The 22,296-nt window shown below is 42.7% G+C and overlaps 1 protein-coding gene across 1 annotated transcript in view; it reads left to right on the forward strand.

Annotated features, from left to right (window-relative positions):
• The window catches only part of ANKMY1 (ankyrin repeat and MYND domain containing 1), a 139,101-nt gene that overhangs the window by 71,289 nt on the left and 45,516 nt on the right, over positions 1-22,296 (forward strand). The window contains exons 10-14 of the mRNA XM_069089165.1: positions 4,550-4,690; positions 9,013-9,120; positions 13,043-13,174; positions 15,498-15,611; positions 15,892-16,057. Of these exons, the coding sequence (XP_068945266.1) occupies positions 4,550-4,690; positions 9,013-9,120; positions 13,043-13,174; positions 15,498-15,611; positions 15,892-16,057 (661 nt within the window). The remainder of the gene's footprint in view (positions 1-4,549; positions 4,691-9,012; positions 9,121-13,042; positions 13,175-15,497; positions 15,612-15,891; positions 16,058-22,296) is intronic.

Genomic DNA, 22,296 nt, shown 5'->3' on the forward strand with positions numbered 1-22,296 from the left:
TCTCTGTCTCTCTCTCTGTCTCTCCCTGTCTCTCCTTGTATCTCTGTCTCTGTCTCTGTCTCTGTCTCTCTCCAAACCCATAGCAATATCATGAAGAGTTGGCAAGGTCTAGATCTCCTGGTCCCTTATAGCATGATCTTGTTCTTTTAGCGTCAGGTCAAGATTTTTGGTGTCTCCTTCTTCCTTTGAGAAGGTAACCATTAAGGGTGTTTCTGCCTTTGAGATGCCAGTGCCTGACTCTCACACCCATAACTCCAGGACTTGGAATGTCTGCTTCCTGGTGACTGGGGTTTGGGGTATGTTCCCTCATCTCCATTCGAGTGTATTCTATTGGTTACCCTGCTCGCTGAGGACAGTGGGGGGGGGGGGTTATGTGTGTGTGTGTGTGGGATTGTGGAATCCGTGTCTCTGAGTACCTAACTGTGGACTTGCTTCATTGCCCCACATAGGAATATGTTTCTGCCTGAGGGAGTGGTGAGTCAATTTCTTTTTCTTACTGCTGTGTGTGTGTGTGTGGGGGGGGGGGAGGCAGGAGGGAGAGGGAGACAGACAGAGACAGATGGACACAGAGAGTTTTGGTCTAAAACTGCTAGTCCATGAATTCCCTTTTGTCCTTCCCCTTTTGTGAGGGCTGCTCTTTTATAAAAAACGTTTGCTTAGAATATAACGATAATCAGCTTACCTTTATCTGAAGACAACACTCATTATGAAAATTATAGACAGCAAATAGAAAAAGATTTAAAGAGAGAAGGAGACTCATGAGGGTAAGCAATGTTGCTTTACCAGGCAGTATTGAGGCAGTGGAGAAGTAGAGAGTAGAAAAAGTCGCCCAGGTCCCAGAAGTGGAAGCTGTCATGGAAACACAAAATTCCTCCCAGGCGGATTACTCCTGCAGTGGATTGGTGAGCTGGAGAAGGCTCTAACTGCTTATGGTATGTGTATCTTAGGGTAGCAGGCTTTTCACTCACAATCAGCCAGTCACTGGTACTGGCATGTCCTCACCCCCGACCCTGAGAGAAGTCTCAGCAAAGCTCCAGATTTTCAGGACTCTTTCCTTCTCCCAGAGCTTCTGCTAAGTCCCTCCGTCTAGCTGGGAAAAGCTACACTTAGCATAAATTCCCTCCCCTTCACAATCTCCTTGCCAACAAGGAGCTACAGACTCACAGGTTTAAAGCCCAAATGGACCTTTCAGATGTAATCTAACCCCTTCCTTTGACTGATGGAAGACAGGGAGTCCCACAAGGATGCAGTCACCCTCCCAGTGTCCCAGTTACTGCTAGAGGGGAGCCGTGAACCCAGTTCCTCCAGCTCCAAATCCAGTGGTTTTTTTCCTACCACCTCATGTGGCATTCCCTTTCATGCCTTAGACAATCTTTCTGCAAGTAGAGGCCTTGATCTATGAGCTTTCAAATTCCCTTCCAAATCATAATTCTATTAAAAGGGACTTGATCACATGAGATCTTACCTTAACTAAGATCATAGATAATAGTTATCCTTCATGTTAAGTAAAAAAAATACTCTAGGTTAGTATTCTACATGTTTAATATTTAAGCTGAATTTTTGTGGGGATGATCTTAGCATTTATTCAAGAGTGAGGAAGATGAATTTTATTCATTAGCAGTACCTCAGGATACTTTTGCATATGGATCTCACTAGCTGCCAAACTTTTAAGAGTGAAGCTTTAAATATTCTTTAACCTTTAGAAGGAAGGCTCTGTTAAGCCATTTTGAAAAATAAATCACATTTATATAAGTAATTTTATTAGCCATCAATAAAATTTGGGGGTGGATATTTCTGGAGTATATTGTGAATTATCTACATTACTTATGTTCTAAGTATACCTAGTAGTTGAAAAGCTTTTGAACTCCACTTTTGGTTTCCGGCTCCCTGAGGATTTGACAGATTATAAATTGTGATGAACAACTTTTTTTAAGGGCCAGTCTATTCAGTGAAAAAGATCATGCCAGTGAATTTTCCTATATAATGGTCGGTTATTGTCCTTTGTTCTTGAAGAGGGCCAAAATGACCATACAACTAGGCAGTATGGAGCAGGACTATAGGCTTGCCGCTTAGAGGAACTTGGTTCAAATCCTTCCTCTCATCTCAACTGCTTGCCATCTGTATGACCATGAGTAAATCACTTGACCTCTCTGTGCCTCAGTTTCCTCATCTGTAAAATGAGGAGGTTAGACTAGATGGTTACCGAGTTTCCTTCTAGCTCTCGAACTATGACTCTAAGAGTTGTAGGATTGATTAAAATGTTCAATTTTCAACTATTATCTTGGGATCTTTCAGACAGTAATATTTGTTTTTCCATAAAAAATTCTAAACAAAATGAAATATCCTACACTATAAACACCACTGATGCAGTGGAATGATTATAGAATTAAATAGTACTTAGTGAGGAAACCCCATTGGCTGATGTCTAGACAAGCAAAATGATCCAGGGTTGAACAATTATGCTATTTAGTGAATTTAGCCATGGCAACAAGCCAGTGTGGATTATTCTGCTTCCCAGCTTCCCTTATCCAGTAGCACTGAGCACCTAAATTAGCTGGCAGATCTGATTTCCCTGTGAATGCTGTGACCAGGGACAAATGGGGCTGGTATTCCATATAAACAATGAGGGAGTTCATTCATTTTTCTTCCTTTTAATTTCACATTTAAAACCTCCATGTTTAAGTGATAGATCAGGCCTTAACCAGAGATTCAATGGGGTAGAGGGGAAAGATACTCTTGGCCCAGAGGACCAGCATTCACTCACTATTTGGGTGACCTTGGATAAATCCCTTGACTTCTTTGAGCCTCAGCTTCCTTAAGGGTGAAATAAGAGGGCAGGACTAGATGGAGTAGAACCAGAGTTGGAGTTAGACCCTTTCTGCAGGGCCTCAGTTTCTACCCCCCCTGTAAAATGAGGGGGTTGGAGTAGAAGGTCTTTGAGGTCCTTTTCAGTCAGAGAGCTAGGGATCCTATGATTTTATGTTGCTCTGTGGAGGCCAAGCTTGACTCTCCTTTCTGCAGCCACTTGTGAAATCAAAACCCAATTTATTAGTCATTAATGATACTTTGTGGCCTTGTATTCTCTGTCAGCTAAATCGACAATTAGTGTATTTGTCGGAAGTCCAAATAATTCATTAATCTGCTTTTGTTCTTTCCTTCAGGGGGTAAAGACAGCTCTGTTCTTTGACTTTTATAAACAAGGCTGCTATGTCAAGGCCTTAGTCTGTATATCTGTGTGTGCAGTGTGTGTGTGCAGTGTGTGTGTGTGTGTAGCAGCAAGCACCCCAGCATCCCCAGGGTGTCTGCCAACACAGGTTCTTGGATCTGCTTTGTTAAAGGAAAGCAACTCAAAATGGGTTAACAAGCTTACTTTAATCAGTCAAATATGTATCATTTACCTAGTTCAGGGGAAAAAAGGTCAGCACCCCGAACTTCAGAATATACAGACAGAATTATCAAGACAGAGAAACAGATCAAGTAGACAGATTTCCAAATTGTCCAACCATTACATTCATACCAAATCAACATCTGGGTTTTTCAAAGCCGAGGGGGAGCTCTGTAGCAGCAACGGCTTCCCAGAGTCTCATCTGATCAAATCAGTGAGCCCCAAAACAAAGCTACACATCAGGGCTTATATAGCCTTCTCCTGGCTCAGAGAATGTAACAACCTTATTGACTTACTGGCCGATCAAGAAGTATCTACTGAAAAACAAGCCTCCCACCCCAGGCTCCAGGTGCACTTTAGCCTAGGGGCAGGGAAGATCTGTGTGTGTAGGATGTTGGTGGGGTAAGGGGTGTTTGGGGAGGGGAAGGTGAGGGAATGGTGACAGCTAAGTGTCTTCTTAGAGTTCAAGTTTTAAATGATTGGAATTTCCAGAAGAGACAACTTGGGCATTTGGTTGCTAGCAAGGTTGTTCAGGGAAATTCTACAAACATCTATTAAATTCCTAGTAGGTAGCAGGCAGAGTGTTGGAACTGGGTATACAAAGATGAGGATAAAGCATCCCTGCTCTCAAGGAGCTTACCTTCTATTGGGGGAGGAGATGACATGTAGTAAAGAAGTTTATATAAAATATACGCAGGTGTTTTCTTAGTGGGTGAGGATAGTGAGAGCTGGGGGAATGGTGGGAGGTCTGGAAGGGCTTCCTGGAGTAGGTGGTGCTTGAGGGGAATCTTGAAAGAAGCAAAGAAATTCTGAGAGGGGGGGGATGGTATTCCAGAAGTGGGCAAAGCCAACACAAGGTCACAGAGATGGGAGGGAACAGCAAGGGCAGGTTAGGAAGACAGGTTGGAGCCAGGCTGTGAAACCCATTTTCAAAAGCAGCATTAGATATCTGCGAAATGTGGTGGTGGGATAGCATCCTTAAGTCATCTGACCTCCAATTATCATTCCACAGGCATTTAGTTACTACTGAGCATAAATAGGAATAGAAGCATTACCTCTGAGTAGTCTTGGTTGGGTGTTAAGGAAAGCTTTGGGTAAGGGTTGATTGAGGGTGGAGTGCAGCCACAGGCACGACCCTAATTTGATTTCTCTATTCAAATGCAGTTTGACACTTTAATGTCAAGCATGAAACTCAATAATGAGCCTGGACCTCCAGTGACCTATTACTCCCTTTCTAAGCTGAGTCCTGAAGAAGGCGGGAGAAGCCCCTTACATATTGTGTGTGAGAGAGAAGATAACTTCAAGGTAAAGAGGAAACCTTAATGAGCACCATGGTCACATTGTACAGATTTCCTTTTTCTCCGTAAATTAACTTGGAATTATGGTACCTTAGAGTTGGAAGGATCTTCCTTGTATAATCTCCTCCCAAGCCATGCTGAAAAGCCCCTGGGAACAAGCACATCCCTTCCTTGCCCCAGCCATGGTCTTTTAGCTTCGAGTTTTTTCTCTGAACACTTCAGTGACCTTACAGGAAAAACTCCCTCACCTAATGAAAACCTGGCCCCCTTGATGACAGGAAGAGATCACAGCTCTGGAGCTCTAAAGGATGCTAGAGGTCATCTAGGTCAATCCCCTCATTTTACAGATGAGGAAACTGGGGCACAGAAGGGGAAATAACTTGTTGAAGATTATGGAGATACTGAATGGCTGAATGGGGACTCGGGTCTAGATCCTCTGACTGTACCATGCTGCCTCCCATGAGAATATTATTATGACCTCTTTGAAGGAAGGAGGGAGGGAGAAGGGGAAGGAAGAAAGAAGGAGAGGGAGGGAAGGAAGTAAGAAGGAGAGGGAGGGAAGGAAGTAAGAAGGGAGACAGGAAGGAAGGAAGGAAAGAAAGAAGAAAGGAAGGAAACATTTATTAAGCTTCTGCTATTCTTGCTTTACAAACATCTCATTTGATACAATAACCATGGAAATTAGATGTTATTATCCTTATTTTACAGTTAAGGATACTCAAGGCATATTTGGGTATAGTGACTTGCTTGGGTCACACAGCTAGAAATGTCTGAATGTGGATTTGAATTCAGGCCTAGCATGGAAAAAGTGGGGAGGGTTAAAAACAATGGCCAGTACTTCATGTTGTCTGTTTCATTATTCCCCTCCATGGGGATGATGGGGAATGGGGGTGCAGATGCAGTGAATTTTATCTCTTTATCCTGTTTCTATGAAATGACATTTTAGGAGCAGTTTGGCTGGTTGTAGTCTTGTGTGTCCAGGCAGAGAGAGTATAGACAAACAATGGCTAGACATGAAGGAAATCAAAGCATGTCTTCAGAGGTGACTGAATTAGGTAATCTTCAGAATTCAGAATTTAAAAGAGCATAATAAGGCAAGAGATGAGTAAGAGGACAGTCTGTCCTACAGCATGTCTGGCCACCTTTCAGAGACAGACCATGCCTGATTGAGTTAGTCCTTCATGGCCAGGCATGGTGGCACTTCCATAAGGAAGAGAGAGGGTTGGCATGGAACAGAAATTCCCAAGTTCCTCTCCTTTCATTCTGGGGGACCAATGGCAAAGAATGTATTTCAGTTTTGTTTTTCTCTCTTTAGCATCTAGCACAACAAATGTAGTGGGTGCTTACTAACTGAATGTTGAACTGAATCCTGGGCCTCTCCATGCTAGGTTGGGAAAATGAATTATACCTCTAAAAAAAGATGAAGGTTTTCAATGTGAAAATAGCAAATTAATCACTCAGCAAAATATTTTTCATAGCTCTTTCTTTTTTTTAATAAGCATTTATTAACCACCTACTATGTGCAAGGTTCTGTGCCAAGTACTGAGGACATAAAAAAGGCAAAACAAAAAAAGAAGATGGTCCCTGCCCTCAAGGCACTTACATTCTAGGTGGGGAGACAGCATGTAAATAGGTTATACAAGATAAATCTAGAGTTGATGGAAGTTCATTTTAGAGGGGAAATTTCTAGCAGAGTTTTGCAGCTAAGGAAAGACCACCCATAGCAAGTGGAGTTAGATGTGTGTCTGGAAGGAAGCCAAGAAGTGAAAAGGCAGAACGTTCTGGGAAATGGAGTAGCAAGTGTAAAGGCAAGGCGATGGGAGTTGGCCCGTCATATGAGGAAGTGCAGAGAGATGTAAAAGTCACAGGTTATAAGAAAGTTGGAAGGAGAAAGTATTTCGGAGAGGAAAGAAGGGAAGTAGTACTACTGGAGACCTGGATGGGGTAGACCAATGTCAATCAACAAAACCATTAATCAAGCCCCATTCTGTAGCATTTGCTGATGTCTGAGGTATAACTGCTTACTGAAAATTTAACTACAGTACAGCCCTGGTTTTATCCTTCAAAAAGTGGAGCAACCAAGGAGAGGAAATTCTAGTTTCTGACCTGATTCTTACAAACAGGGAGGAGTGGGTTTCTGGGTTGGAAAATAATGAGAATTAAGGGAGGAAGCGACCATTTCATGGTGGAAGAGGAGAGACAAATCACATGCCTGACCTGGTGTGAATATTGGATTTGGTGAGAACAGATTTTAAAGGGTTCAGTGAAAATATAGATAGGCTTCTAAGGCTAAAATTCTCATGGGAAGGTCATCCAAAGAGACATGGGAAGATCTCAAGGATGAAATTCTGAATACACAAAAGAAATTTCAATGAGCAGGAAGAGGGGGTGCCCCAATAACTTAGTGACCAACTTAGATGAAAGAAAAAGACAAATGTCCAATAAGAGAAAACCAAGGTCAGGTCATGGAGTTTGAACAATGTCAGCAGGACCTGAGGCTAACAAGGAAGGGTAAGGATGATGGAGGGTGTTTTCTAAAAGCCATGTTGGTGAAAAGAGGAGAACACAGACTGCCTTTCAGTGCCGATGGGTTGATGGGAACCTCAGATGGAGAGATGCAGAGTCAATCCTTTTTATCCTTCTGATTTCTCAGCCAAGGAGAAAAATCTCTGGCCTGGGAAGGACGGGACAGCAATGGCTAATGGAGAGTTGATATTCTAGACAAATGGAGAACTAGTGAGAGGACCCCAAGCTGTCCTTGATAAATTCAGGCCACCACATCCAGGTGAACTACGTTCTTAGGTACTGAAACATCTGGCAGATATGATTGCCAGGTAACTGTCAGCAAATGTTCAAAGATCTGAGAACAGGAGAAACAGTAAATGTGATGAACAAGGCAACATTGTACCAGGTTTTTTTTTTAAAGAAAAAAGGAAAGAGAGTGGAGTCTACAAACTCTGAGTTGATTAAGTCTTAATTAGATTAATGGTAGCCATAGAATTGCAGACTTTAGCATAGAAAAAATATATATATATAAGGAAATTTGTATAAAATTACAGGAAACATGTCCTAGCCTAAGCTGTCTTAGTGGAAAGTGGAAAGGGCTGCTTGGGAGGAGGCTCCCAGCCACTCAGGGTCTTCATGCACAAACCTATTCAAGGAATCTTGTTGAGGAGTGGGTTGAACTTATTGACCTCTGAGGTCTCTTCCCGTTCAGAGTTTCTGTGATTCCATAACAAGGGAACGTGTCTAGTAGACAGAGCATTGAACTGGAGTCATGAAATTGTTGAGTCATTCCAATCATGTCCAGCTCTTTGTGGGCATATTTGGGGTGTTCTTGGCAGAGATACTGGAGTGGTTTGCCGTTGCTTTTTCCTGCTCATTTTACAGATGAGGGAACTGAGGCAGACAAGGTGAAGTGACTTGCATAGGGTCATACAACTAGTGAGTATCTGAGACCAGACTGGAACTCACAAAGATGAGTCTTCTTGACTTCAGGTCTGGAATCCATTCTCTCCACTGCACCATCATGCTGCCTGGGAGTCACAAAGACCAGAGTTTAAATCCTACTTTCTTCCTGGGTGAGTTGCATAACCTTCCCGGGCCTCAGTTTCTCCATCTGTAAATAAGGGGAGGTTGAATGTGATGGTCCTCTAGGACCCCTTCTACCTCTAAATCTTTGCGTCTACACTCCTCTGAATTTCAAGGACAAAGGAGAATTGAATGGAGAAATAAAATCATCTTGTTTCTTAGGAGTTGTTTGAGAATATTCTTTTTGATATTTTTCTTTTCCTTTTCCTTCTGTGTCAGGCACACTGTCCTTCCATTGTTCCGAGGGAGCACTTCCCTGAACATGTGGCTTCAGTTTCTCATACTTTCTTAACGGCAGCCCTCCTGGCTTACATTTTGCTTTGGGGGACCATTCCAGGCCCAGTCAGCTCATCTGAGAGTTAGAGGTTTTCAGAATTCCCGACCCCGGGCTGCCTTTCACCCTCGTTGTTGTTTGTTTGTTCGCCTTTTTTTTGGTGAATGAAAGCCCGAGATCCCCAGTACTGCAAGCTGCAGGCACCTTTGGCTTCCCCCCAAACACACGTTAGCTTGTAGCCTTTGCTGCTCACACACCCTTGTGCCCCTCTCCTGGGAAGGATGCATGCTTTGCCATCGCTGTCAGAAGGTTATTGTTAAGTACCCACTGCTCACATCTCAGTAATTTGAGGGAGATGAATTAATGTTTTAATTAACGTGTCAAAAGTAAAGGCAAATACATTTTATTTCATTGGCAACATTTCTGTAAGCTCTTACCTAACTTTGCCTTTTTTCTCCATTTAGTATGTGAGGGACATCATACGTCTCCTGTTAAATCATAAAGCGAATCCCAATACCTTGTGGAGTGGTCATTCTCCACTCTCCCTGTCCATTGCCAGTGGGAACGATCTGGTAAGCATCTTCAGCCTCTCCTGTGAGTGTCTTGGCCTTTGTTTAAACATATTGGCTTCTGTACCAACAAAGTTGTGATTTAGTTTGGTGCTGGGGAGAAAGCTGGATTACTTTATGGTGGAGGTATAATCCTGGCATTGTAAAAACGAAGATGCTTTTTGGGGTCAGATGGTCTCCCCAGAAGGGGCTGGGTATGTTTGGCAGGTTGGGAATCCCTGGGAAGGTGGGCCGCATCCTGTCTGCAGTTTGAGATCTAAAGCCAGAAAGGAGCTCGGAAGCATCAGATCTGGTCCTCCCAGCTTTGCAGATGAGGAACCTTAGGCCCCCACAGCTTAAGAGACTCACTCAGGGATGTGCAGTTAGTGTCAGAAATGGGACTGGAAGCTGGGTCTATAGCAGGGGAGTCAGCGGAGCCTCGCAGGGGTCCCAGCCTGGCGCTCTGCAGCTGACTCGGCCTGCAGCGCTGCCCTCTTTCTACTCTTCCCCTTCTTCCTGAAGTGTACCCTTCCAGTGTGGGAACTGCTCTTGCAGTATCATTTTTTTCTCACTGATGCTTTCTGGGGTTGCACATGAACTTTTCAGGGGTCAGAAGTTTGCTGTGTGCTTGGGATTTTCCCCAACATGGCAATTTCTTTTTTTTTAATGAGATAATATGTAAACACACACACAATTTTGTAAACCTTCAAGCACCATATAAAGGCTAGCTTTTATTTATTTATTCATCAGACCCAGAACAAAAGATCTGCTATTGTCTTTAACGTGATAGTAGCCAGGTAGACCTCTTCATTTCTTCTTTTAAATCTTATTTTACTGAGAGTTTTTGTTTTTATATGATCTTAATATTTGAACATATTCTTCCCTTTTCCCTACCCAGTGAGCTAGACTTGTAGTAAAAATTTAAAAAGGAAAGGAAAAGGAAAGAAACAAGCACCTACTATATGTTGAGCACTGTGCTAAGCACTTTACACATATTATCACATGGGAGGATCAAATGTGCTTATTAGCACAGTGCCTAGAACATAGTAGGTGCTTAATGTCTTCTCCCTCCCTTCTTCCTTCCTTCCTTCCTTCCTTCCTTCCTTCCTTCCTTCCTTCCTTCCTTCCTTTCTCCCTCCCTCCTTGTCAATATTGTTATTTTTTATCTTTACAACATCTCTTGTTGGACACTGGAGACAGCTGGTGGTTTTGTATAGAATGCTGGACCTGTAGTTAGGAAGACCTGAGTTCAAATTTGGCCTCAGATGCTTACTAGGTGTATGACCCGGGGCAAGTCATTTAAATTGTCTGCCTCAGTTTCTTCAACTGAAAAATAGGGATGATAATAGCACTCATCTCATAGAGGTGATGTGAGAATCAAATGAGAATTGCCTGGCACATAGTAGGGGCTTTATCAATGCTCATTCCCTTCCCTTTCCTCCTTGTATATGTCCCCTTCTCTCTCCACATATCTAGCCCTAAACCCTATTTCAGGTCTTCATCACCCTTCTCCTGGTCTATTTTAAAATAGCTTTCTGACTAGTTTCCTTGATCCACATTTCTCCCCACTCTGAGACATGCTCCTTTCAGCTGCTAAGGTGAGTTTTCTAAAGTGTAGGTCTGATGGGAGCCCCTGTTCATTGAATTCCATGGCTCCCTATTGCCTCCAGAGTCAAGTAGAATTTTCTTGAAGCCCCTCACAGTTTGTTTCTTTCCCACCTTTCAAATCTTCTTGTATCTGACTCCCCTCCATCGCCTGGAGCTTCAGCAGCCCTGGCTTACTCAGACATAGCCTGCTGCCTCTTATCTCTGCTCCTTTCCACTGACTGGCCCTTGGGCCTGGGTCACCCTCTCACCTGTGGTACCTCTGGCTTCCTTCAGGATGCAGCTCCCATCCTCCCTTCAGCAGGAGCCTTGCCCCTATTGCTGTTAGTGCCCCCCATTGCCTTCTATTTACTCAGTCTGTCCCATAAGTTCCTAAGTATCTCCAGTAGAATGTTTGCTTCTTGAGGGCAGGTACTGTTTTTGCCTTTCCTTGTGTCCCTAGTCCTTAGCACAGTGATTAGCACACAGGACGTGTTAAATTAGTGCTTGCTGACTGACTTGATTTTCTCTGAATCTTTTGGGTTCTGCTTTCCTAAAGTAAGGTACTTTTCTTAATGAGCTCAGCATTCTTTTCCAAGTCTATTATGTATTCTGAGATACCCTGCTCATTTCTCCTTAGCCAATCTGTTCTTCTTTGTTGCTTAGAATAAAGTCCAAATGATTAATTCATTCTTATTGCTGGCACTGTTTTCTTGGCCTTTTGAGTGATAAGGAAGCTAAGAGAAGGAGACTAAGAGCTTTGATTGGGATGCTAGATACTGTAGGCATCCTTTATAGGAGAAACAGAAAACCAATGGTTCTCAGGAGTAAAGATTTTGGAAACTTTATACCATATGGGACAAGTGGGGTTTTGGAGGGGAATAAATGAATGGGCAGCTAGCTAGGTAGATAGAATGCTAGGACTGGAGTCTGGAAGACTCCTCTTTCTGAATTCAGATTCTGGGTTTGAACACTTTCTAGCTGTATGACCCTGGGCAAATCACTTTACCCTACTTGCCTCAGTTTCCTCACCTGTAAAATGAGTTAGAGGAAGAAATGGCAAAGGACTTCAATATCTGCCCAAAACCTACAAATGGGGTCACACAACTGAAATGACTGAACAACAGTAACAGCAGACAAACAGAAGATTGTCAGAGAAAGTGGTCCCAGGCCCCAGTACAGGGAAGTTTAGTGGATGCTTGCTATTAAAGAAGTGCATAGTTGATTGTGAATGCAGTGTTAAAATAAAACAAAAATTCGTGTTATTCCATAGAATTAGAACTGGGAGGAATCTTAGAGGGCATCTGTACCCCTTCCCATTCCCCTTTATTTTACAGATGAGGAAATTGAGTTCCAGAGAAGTGCAGTGGCTACTCTGGGAGCTGGGATTCAAAGCCAAGTACCCTACTTCCAAATCTAGCACTCTTCTGAGCAGGCATTGTGATCTCCCTTAAGTAAACTGTATCCATGCTAAAATAGTATCTTAATGTGATACACTTGAAGTTGATAGAATTGTTTATTTAAGTTAATTCGTGACAAAAAGTGACAAAAAATGGAAAACAGGACTGGAGGGATTGTGGAAGGACAGGTAACAATAATACTAATTATTATTACTAATACCCTCTTGGTGTAGGTAGAGTAGAACAGGACCAAGATTCTGGAGAGCAACCGGGAATTAGGCTAAAAAGGGGCAAAGCAGTTATTGACAAAAGGAAAGTTTTCGTCTACACCAAGATATTTAGAGTAGTAGCAAAGACCTGGAAACAAAGTAGGTGCTGCTCAATTGGGGGATGGTTCGACCCATCACTGCACACAGATGTGCAATGTGTTTGAATACATTTTTAGATCTTCAGTGTGATATGTAGTTTTAGCTAGCAGGTAAAAGGGGGTGGCTAGGTGGCACAGTGGATAGATCGAGGGACCTGAAGTCAAGGAGACTCCTCTTCCTGAGTCCAAATCTGCTAGCTATGTGACCCTGGGGAAGTCACTTAACCCTGTTTGCCTCAGTTTCCTCATTTGTCAAGTGAGCTGGAGAAGAAATGCAAACCATTCCAGTATCTATTAAGAAAACTCCAAATGGGATCATGGAGGGTCAGACATGACTGAATAACAACATCCAATGTTTCTTTTCTTTTTTTTTTTTTAAACAATTGGGGTTAAGTAACTTGCTCAATGTTACATGGCCAGTTATTTTGTGTGGGTGTTAAGTATCTGAGGCTGGAACCAATCCCGGGTCTCCTGACTCTGGGGCCGGTGCTCTTACTCACTGCGCCACCTGGCTGCCCCATTTCTTATTTTTTTTAAGCGTATTTAACATAATTGACTTGACTCAGTGTATATTCAGTGCTTGTGTTTTTTGCAGGCAGTGCAAGAACTTCTCCTCTGGGGTGCAGACCCAAATCTAACCTTAACTAAAGGGGTAGGCAGTGCTCTTTGTGCCGCGACCAACCTAGCATTTGAGCAAAAAAGATCCCTGGATGGTAAAATCGCTTTGGTAAGCTCTTTGTGTGGCTGGGCCTTCTGTGATTTATGGAATGGGAAAACTCATTTTTGTTCTTTAGCGATTTCTTGTGGCAATTAAAGCAATTCTTCATTTTTATCTGTTCTGGGTTCCATGTTGGGATCTGTGTCAGCTCCTTATTTTTTCCATGATGAAATTGTGAAAGGAGATGAATTTGTTTGTCTTTTCTGTCATTTTTATGCTCTTTAAAAAATGTAAGGAAGACTATTTCATCAGAAATCACATTAAATGTGACTCTCTGAGGAACTGAGGGGACTGATCTGACAGCAGAAGAGCAAACTTTTATACATGAGTAGCTGAGGCACAAAACAGCTAACAACATGACAAAAAAAGAAAAAGAAAGAAAAGAAAGGGCTCTGGGACATCATAATGACTGAACTTGAGCCTGAAGAAGAGCAGAGAGAGGACAACCAGCTCCTTATGTTTCTCACCCTACCCACTCCCAAAATCATCCCTTAGAGCAAAGAATAAAAAAGAGGGGAAAAATGGTTCAGAAAGAACCAAACATATGAAACCATCTGACATTACACAGGGAATCACCAGTCTTTTCTGGAAGGGGTTGGGGTGAGGGACATATTGTGAAATGTACGATGTGTAAACGAGATACCAATAAATAATTTAAGCACCTACTTTGTGCTCCACTCGGAGCATAGGAAAAAAGGCACAGATAAGCCAAGCCAATGAGCCTTTACTAAGCATCTGCTGTGTGCCAAGTACTGTGTGAAGTCCTGGAAGCATCACGGTAAACCCTGATCTGTGTTCTCAAGGAGCCCACATTTCAGTTTAGGTTTTTCTTTTCTTTTTGGACTGGAACTGTGATTTCATCATGCTGGAAATGAAGAAATTCCCCCTACGAGTGTAGATGAGTGCCTAATCTGCTACTTACATAGTCTTAGAGAGTTATTTGGGATATTGAGAGGTTAAGTGACTTGCCCTGGATCATAGAACCAGGGTGTGTCACAATAGGTCTTGGACCTAGGACTTGGTGACTTAGAGGCCAGCTCTGTCTCTGCCATCCCCCCACCATTGTTTGATGTGCCTGTGACTTTTTGAGGGGCTGAAAAGAAACTCGGCTGCTATGCCATCTTTGGACTTAAATGCCTGAAGAATTCTAATCATTATGTATTTCAATTTTTTCCTGCAATGTATCTAAGCATTTCTTCTGGGATATGCAGATGACAGCCTTTCCAGTGAACAGTAGGTTCACTATAATTAAAAGGGAGACTGCTGGTTTGAAATAATGATCATCATCTGAGAATAACTATCATGATAATGGTAATACCTCAGGACTGTCAGGACCCATTACTTCCTTGGTATAACCAATTCAGGGTACAGCTTCCCTATGCTTAGTAGGTGGTATCTGAGAAGTATTGGCACAGAAGTCAGTGGAAGGAATATTGCTTATTCAGTCCTACTTATGTGACCTTGAGACACGATTAACCTTCTTTGACCTTAGTTGTTTATCTGTTAGTAGGCAGCCAAGGATAGATGGGGATAGAATGTGAGAAGGGGAGTTGGGGAAACCTGAGTTCAAATCCTTCCTCTGTCACTTACTAGCTATGTGACCCTGTGTAAGGATGTGTCTTAATCTCCCTTAGCCTTGGGTTCCACATCTATAGAATGAGGATACTAGTACCCAGCTCACAAGATTGTTGCAAGCATCAAATGAGATAACATGAGATGAGTAAAGCCTTTGCAAGCCTCAAAGTGGTAGATAAATGCTAGCTATTATTATTAAGCGAGGAGGTTGGACAAGATGGTCCTTGAGGTCCTTTCCACTTCCAGAGCTGGGCTCCTCTCCAAGGGACAGGGAGTCATAAATGTGTCCAGATGTCATGGTCCACTAGCTTGTCTATTCTTTGGTTGGATGTTAGCCAGAGAAGCAAACTCTGCGAAGTTATTTGTCCTGGTCCCGTTTTCTGTTGGTGGCCAACCCACCCCATGTTTGATCCTTTGTCTTATTTCCTTTTGATGGTAATTTCAGGAATTCCAAGTGGCTTCATTATTATCATCATTGGTTAAATTTTCATTGATAATCTTTTGTTTTTACATGCTATACATTTCTTAGAGGATCCTTCCCCCTATTTCTCTCTTAGGAACCATCCATTAGAACAAAGATTCAAAATGGGATGGAGGGGAACAAACAGTTCATGAAACTAATCACCATGTGGGAAAAGGCTGACATATGCAGTGCTTCACACCCATGGTCCCCCACATCAGCAAGGAAAGGGGAAAGTGGCCTCATTATTGCCTACAGAGGTCTTGCTTTGTTTGATGAAGACTTTGTCCTTTGCAGATTGATAGACTCATTCAGTTTGGGGCTGATATCCTGATTCCGATTAAACTGACCCAAGGAGAAAGATCAGCTGTGGGAACTGCTGTGGATTATGCATACTTCAAATTCTTCCAGGTATGGCCTTGAATCCTGGGCAGCCCAACTTTCAGGAAAAGCGGTGCCAGCTCAGTAGGTATGATATTCTTAAGGCTCCCTTTGTCAGCTTCCAGTTCCTTTTTCTTTCAGCAAATTCAGGGTGAGAGAATAAACACTGCCCAGTGGTCTGGCCAAGGTGCCGGGTCTTCTGCTCCTTGTCTAGATTTGGAAAGGTGGCAGTTCAGCCTGGGCATGCTCTACATTTCTAGCTGGTTTTGATGCCAATGACTGTAGAGTAATGAATTGTTGTGTGCTGCAGGATAGGCGGATAGCACATACTCCTTTACACTCATTGACGATGGCTGAGCGAGAAATACTGATGTTGCGTAAAAAATTCCTAGAATACTTGGGAATCCAGCTCCGCAAAGCGGTCCTGGCAAAAGAGGACCAGTGGGATCGGAAGCAGCTGCTGCTGTCCAAGAAGGGTGAGTAAAAACCAAACCGGGCGTCCCAAGTGACTGAAGTTCTTGTGTTCTAGGGAACCATATTGGGAAGAATGATCAACCCTGAGAGGCCATGTGATACTAGAAAGCCAGATTAGGAGCTGGGAATACCTGGGCTTAAGTCTTTAACACATACTGGCTGTGTGCAAGACACTTGGCCATTCTGTACTTTTGGCCAGACGCTTCAAACTCACGGCTGGGAGGGTGGGCAGGAACCATTTTCAGGTGTAATTGGGGGAAATAGAAATAGAAATACCATAGAACATAGATGATGTTAATTTGAGGTTTTCTAAGTCAATACACCATCTGGCAGAAATCCTCACATAGGGTTATTTGCCCTTATTGCTATTTGAGTTGGACCTCATGCTCTAGGCAACTTGGTTAAGATTATAAATTGATGAGAGAAGGTGCCCTTCATTGGGAGAAGGATTTTCCTTATACAGAGAGTTCTCTGTGCTAATGAAATCACAGATTCAGTCCCTATTTTCATCCCCTATTATATTCAGCATGAAAGCTTTACTTTCTCACAGGCCGCTTAAGGGCTTCTTTGCTTAATTAGTAGTTTGTCCGCTTAAAAAATCAGTATGACATTAACAACCACCCACCAGCATGAACTTTTCATTGAACAAAAAAGAGGATTCATTGTGAAACAGCGAATGTCACTTGTACTGATTCAATTTCCTTGTGAAAGTTCATATTCTATTCGACATTGCAGCCCCCTCCTACCTTTACAATCTCTTGTACCTTGTACTTGTCCCAGACATTCGGGGACCCTGGCCTCCCTGCTATTCCTTGAACTCGGGGCTTAGGGCCTTCTCTCTGGCTGTCCCCTGTGCCTCGAATGCTTCTCCCTTTCTGCTCTGATTACTGCCTTCCCTGGCTTCCTTTAAGTCCTAAATAAAACCCTACTTTCTACAGGAAGCCTTCCCCAGCCCCTCTTCATCCTAATGTCTTACTGAATCATTTCCATTCATCTTGTATATGGCTTGCTTTGCATGGACTTGCTTGCATGTTGTCTCCCCATTTAGATGGAGGGCAGAGACTGTCTTCTGCCTCTTCTTGTATCCTTAGCACTTAGAACAGTGACTAGTGACTGGTACATAGTAGGTGCTTAATAAATGTTTATTGATAGATTGATTCCAAGTGCTTTGCAAATTTTAAATTTCAATATAAATAATAATTGTTAACATTTATGTATTATTATGTAACATGTTTTATGTGTGTATTTTAAGGTTCGGCATATCTACATATATGCTATATCTGCATTATGAATATACATGTGCATATAGGATATGATATATACATATAGAAGTTTGATTCTCAAAACCACCCTGGGAGGTAGATGCTATTCTTACCCTCATTTTATAGGCGAGGGCTGAGTCTGGGAGAGGTTGAGTGACTTTTCAAGGAAGGAAGCAATGGCTTAGGATAAGACACTCATACTTACCCCTCTCTTTTCTTTGATACTCTCCCACATACATATATGACCACAGATTGATTTATTTCACATTGCTCTACATAATTGATCAGCCAGCCATTTATTAAGTACTAGCCACTGGGGATATGAAGGCGAAAAAGCAACAGCAGTTCTTGCCCTCAAGTAGCTTATGGTCTGATTGGGGGAGGTACCCTGTATAGAAATATACAAAACATATACAAGGTCACTTGGGTAGCATGAGGGATCAGGAAAAGCCTTGCCAGAGCAGCTGAAGGAAACTTAGGATTGATTCTAAGAGACAGAGGTGAGGAAGGGTTCAATTCTAGGTGTGGAAAATACTCACTCACTTTATCTCTCATCCTTTAATATAGGACCATAGCATTGGGAGGGGCCATCTAGTCCAGTCCTCTCATTTTTCAGTCAGGGAAACTGAGGTCTAGAGAGGATCAGATAGTTTATCTTGGGATATAAGTAGAGTCATTCTGTTTTTCATCAATTTATGTTACAATCTGTTATCAGAACTATTTAAACTATAAGAGGTTAGTTTTATCTTCTGGCTTCTCTATTCACCTTTTATTTAAAACCGTGATTTAATTTTTCCCCCTCAAAATTCAGTGTCGTCCCCCCCCCTTTTTTCTGCTAAGGCTGTTTATCGCACTAAAATCCCACTTTGAGGCTCTGGTCTCCACTAGCCGGAGCCTCCAGGATTGTCTGAGAAGATTTCAGTCCATCTCTAGTATCACAGTTAGCTCTGAGCTCTGGGAACACAGCACCTGGATGCCTCTAGGCTTCAGTGACTTGCTGGTATGGCATAATTCAGTTTCTGCACCTTATTCTAAGTCCCAGGCTGGCTCAGATCTGTGTGAAGTCAGTAAATCTAGAAGACACCAGCTTGGCAGCCTGATTCTGGGATGCACTTTTCCCTTGTATTTATCTTTCCATCTGAGCTCCATTGCAGAAGCCATCCATCTTACATCTAGGTCCAGAGCTTTTCCTAGTGGACTGGAATTCATTAATCCCAACGTCCGAGGGACTGCAGTTAGTTCTTGGCAGGGCCGTTCCACCCTAGGGGAGGTTGGCATCATCTGGGAATGCTAAAACTGTACAGAAGTAGAGGAGGGGCAGAAATGGCTTCACAAACACATAATTAATTTGTAACCTGGAAGATGACATCTTCATGCTTTTGAATACATTTTCCTTCTTCAGTTTTCATGCTTGCTAAACAGAAATTGATTCCCAGGTGAAAAATACCCATTCTCAAAAGAAACAGATGTCTCACCTAGGAAACCAAACTGCATAACAGAAGAAAAAAGATTACAAGGAATTAGAATAATAATAATGTCTCCAACAGCTGTTAGGGCCATCCCAATCTAATTGGGCTCAGCTGGTCCTAAAAACAATAAGCTTAATTCTTGCCTTGAAAAACCCAGCTGACCTTGGATTGATTACCTAATGATAATACTCTGTAGGTCTTTGGCTTCATAGGCAATCCTAATTCTTTTATGCCTAAGCCTTGTTTCTGGGAGCCAGGGGTTTGTTGTCACCACATCCCCTCTCGGTCTTAAGTGGCCCTTCCTTTTGTCATATCAAGTCCTGCTCTTCTAAGGCAGGAAAGGCCACCTGCTTCCTAGTTGCCATCCTCTGAACGTGCCTCATTTTGTCAACGCCCACCGCTCCACACACTATTTCCCAGATCTGGTCCGGCTGGGACAGGGTCCAGGGGAATGCTAACCTTGCCTAATTCTAGATGACTTCCTCAGTCCCAACTAAGATGGCTTTAATTTGTGTTGCCATCATGTTGGATTTGTTTGGGTTTGCTCACTTGATCCACTGTCTGGCCACATCTCTCATCTCCTCCTTGGTAGACTGATTTTGAAATTTTGAATCTATGTGGAGCGCTACTTTATAAAGTTCTATTAATTTTTAAATTTTATTGGATTTTGTTGAATTTATTGAATTATTAATTTATTGAATAATCACAGAATATATGGATATTACTACAGGAAGAGTACAAGCCCACCTTTGGTTCACTTCATTAATGCCTTATGTGGTTTAGGAAAATGAGAGTGTGGGCATAAATTACTCCTAGAATGTCAACTCTGTCAAAATAACAAAAGCTTTATTCAGTTAAATCATACACAATTTGGTCCATTTCTCTAATCCACTGAGATTTTTCTGGATTCTAACTCTGTTGCCTAATGTGACAACAACCTACAAGCTTCGTATAATCTGCATTTGGTGTCTATGCCTTTATCCAAGTTATTGATAAAATGTTAAATAGGATAGGACTAAGGACAGGTCTCTGGGGATGCTACACCAGAGACTTCCTTTTAAGATAATGTAGACCCATTAATGATCAGTCTTTGGATATGGTTATTAAAGTAATTCTGAGCCTATCTAACCACTATTACCTAGCCCCCCCTTTCTCAATTCGATTTGACAAGGATAGCCCGAGAGTCTTTGTGAAGGTGCTGAAAATTATTAAACTATGTTCATAACATTTTTCTGCTCTTTGTTTTGGAGGAAGTCCTGCTGGTTCCTAGTGATCATCACTTCTCTTTCTAAAGAATCATGAACCATCCCTTTAATAATGTGTCTGGACTTGTGCCTGGTATCAAAGTCAGATTTCCCAGCCTCTCTCTCTCTTTGAAAACTGGGACACTGGTCCATCTCCAGTCCTGCTTCCCACGTCTTCTATTGTCCACAATTATTCAGACATCATAGATGATGACTCATTACCACCCCCCCCAAAGTCTTTTAGTGCCTGTGCTGTAATTCGTCTGCCTTGGTGATTTAATGCACCAGGCTTTCTTTCAGGTTACTTTTCCTGTGTTCCAGTTGCCTAGTGTTTGGATTTATTCTCTTCCCCCTTCTGAAGATCATTCTCCTTGGCAGAGAAGCAACATAAGAGTTGAATAGACTCAAAGGTTAGGATCAAGAAGGGAACTCAGAAGCCATCTCTGGTCATTTAATTGAACCCCCTCATCTTACTGATGAGGAAGCTGAGGCCCAGGCAATATTGATTGTCAAACTGGTGCTCCTTTCACCAAATTCCATTTCCCTTCTGTTGTGGCCTAGGATATTGGTGGAACTGGGAAGGTGGGTGTCAGCACCAGTTGTGACTGTGGCAAACCAGAAAGTTGTGGTAGAGACCTGAGGCAGTTGGGGCTAACTTCCCCTTCCCCCTTCCCCCTTCTTTCCTCCCTCCCCCCTTCCTTCCTCCCTCCCCTCTTCCTCCCTCCTTTCTTTCCCCTCTTCTCTTTCCCCCTCCCCTCTCCTCTTCTTCCCCCCACCCAGGTCAACATCCATAGCCCCTCAGGCTAAGAGGAATATATAAATTCAGTTGTTAGACAGGAAGTTCCCTAGTCCATGGATTGCTTCTACTTGAAGGCATTGGGAGGCATTCTTAAAGAAACGGGATTGTTTCAACCCTTGCACTCTGAGAGGTGAATTGTAGCTGATCTGGAGTAGGGCTCTATCGGGTCAGGTCCCTCTCATTTTAATGAGAGAGAGACACAGAGAGAGAGACACACACAAAAACAGAGAGAGAGACACAGAGAGACACACACACACAAAGACAGAGAGAGAGAGAGAGAGAGAGAGAGAGAGAGAGACAGACAGACAGACAGACAGACAGACAGACAGACAGACAGACATGCGGGCTTTCCTGATGCCTGATGGAGATGCGTTGTTTCCAATAGTTCTGCCTTCCTACTGCCATCTGACCATCTCTTCTTTGCTCTTCTTCCCCCTCACAGACTAAAAAACAATATGCCTTTTTATGATGATGATTTGGGAGTGGAAGGAATACCAGACACCTCTCTATTCCTTTATTTCATTCAGGGACCGAAGCCCAGAGAGGGGAGGTGACTTATTCCAGGTTGCCAAGGTCCTCTGACACCAGAGTCTGTGCCCTTTCCAGGGCATCCTGGTTACCTCCCCACTGTCCTTGGCATTCCTAACTTCAGCTTATTCTGACCTGTTGTACTCCTGGTACCATTTTATAGAACCACACTGCTCATTTGTATTTATCCTCTTATTTTTTTTCTCTTCTACAAACCTTAAAAAACCTGAGGTGCCAACTAAGGTCCCTCTGTCTCTTGAGAGAGCCCTCCCCTTGTTTTCCTGCTTGTCCTTGTTCAGGTTGGTGTCTTCACATGTGGTGGATCTGGGCATCTCATCCAGGTCTGATTTTCAGTGTGCTGTTTTCCTCGGCCACCACAATACACACTCATGCCTTCTCTCCTTAACGAATTCCAACTTACCCTGTTTATACAAACATATTTGTCTGCTTGTTGTCTCCCGTTAGATTGTTGGCTCCTTCAGGGCAGGGACCATCTTTTGCTCTTTTTTATGGTATTCCTACTACTTAGCATAGTGCCTAGCACATATAGTAGGTGTGTAATAAATGTTCTGTTTATTGATTGAAATACTGTGAGTAAGGCATTAGGAATACAGAGAGAGAAAGAATGCAGATCTGTTCTCAAGGAGAGTGATTTTTGATTTGGTTATAATTTCTCTGCCTGTTAGCAGCAAAAACAGTGAAGAGGAGTTGTTTTCTCTCTGGGAAGTAACCTGGACTGGTAAATGAGAAGGGTCTGGATATGAAACCAGGAAGACTTGGATTCAGATCCTACCTTGGCACTTCCTAGCTTAACTTCAAGTTAATTAACCTCTTGGGCTTCATTTGATTCAGTTGTAAAATGAGGGAGTGGAGCTTGATGAGTGCCTCAGGGTCTGGTCTCATTTAATCCTCACAGCAGGAGACTGAGGCTGAGAGTGA

Source organism: Petaurus breviceps, unplaced genomic scaffold (genome assembly GCF_028583685.1).
Source record: "Petaurus breviceps papuanus isolate PSGF00001 unplaced genomic scaffold, PetGlider_PUasm1.0 186, whole genome shotgun sequence".
Taxonomy (NCBI): Eukaryota; Metazoa; Chordata; class Mammalia; order Diprotodontia; family Petauridae; genus Petaurus; species Petaurus breviceps.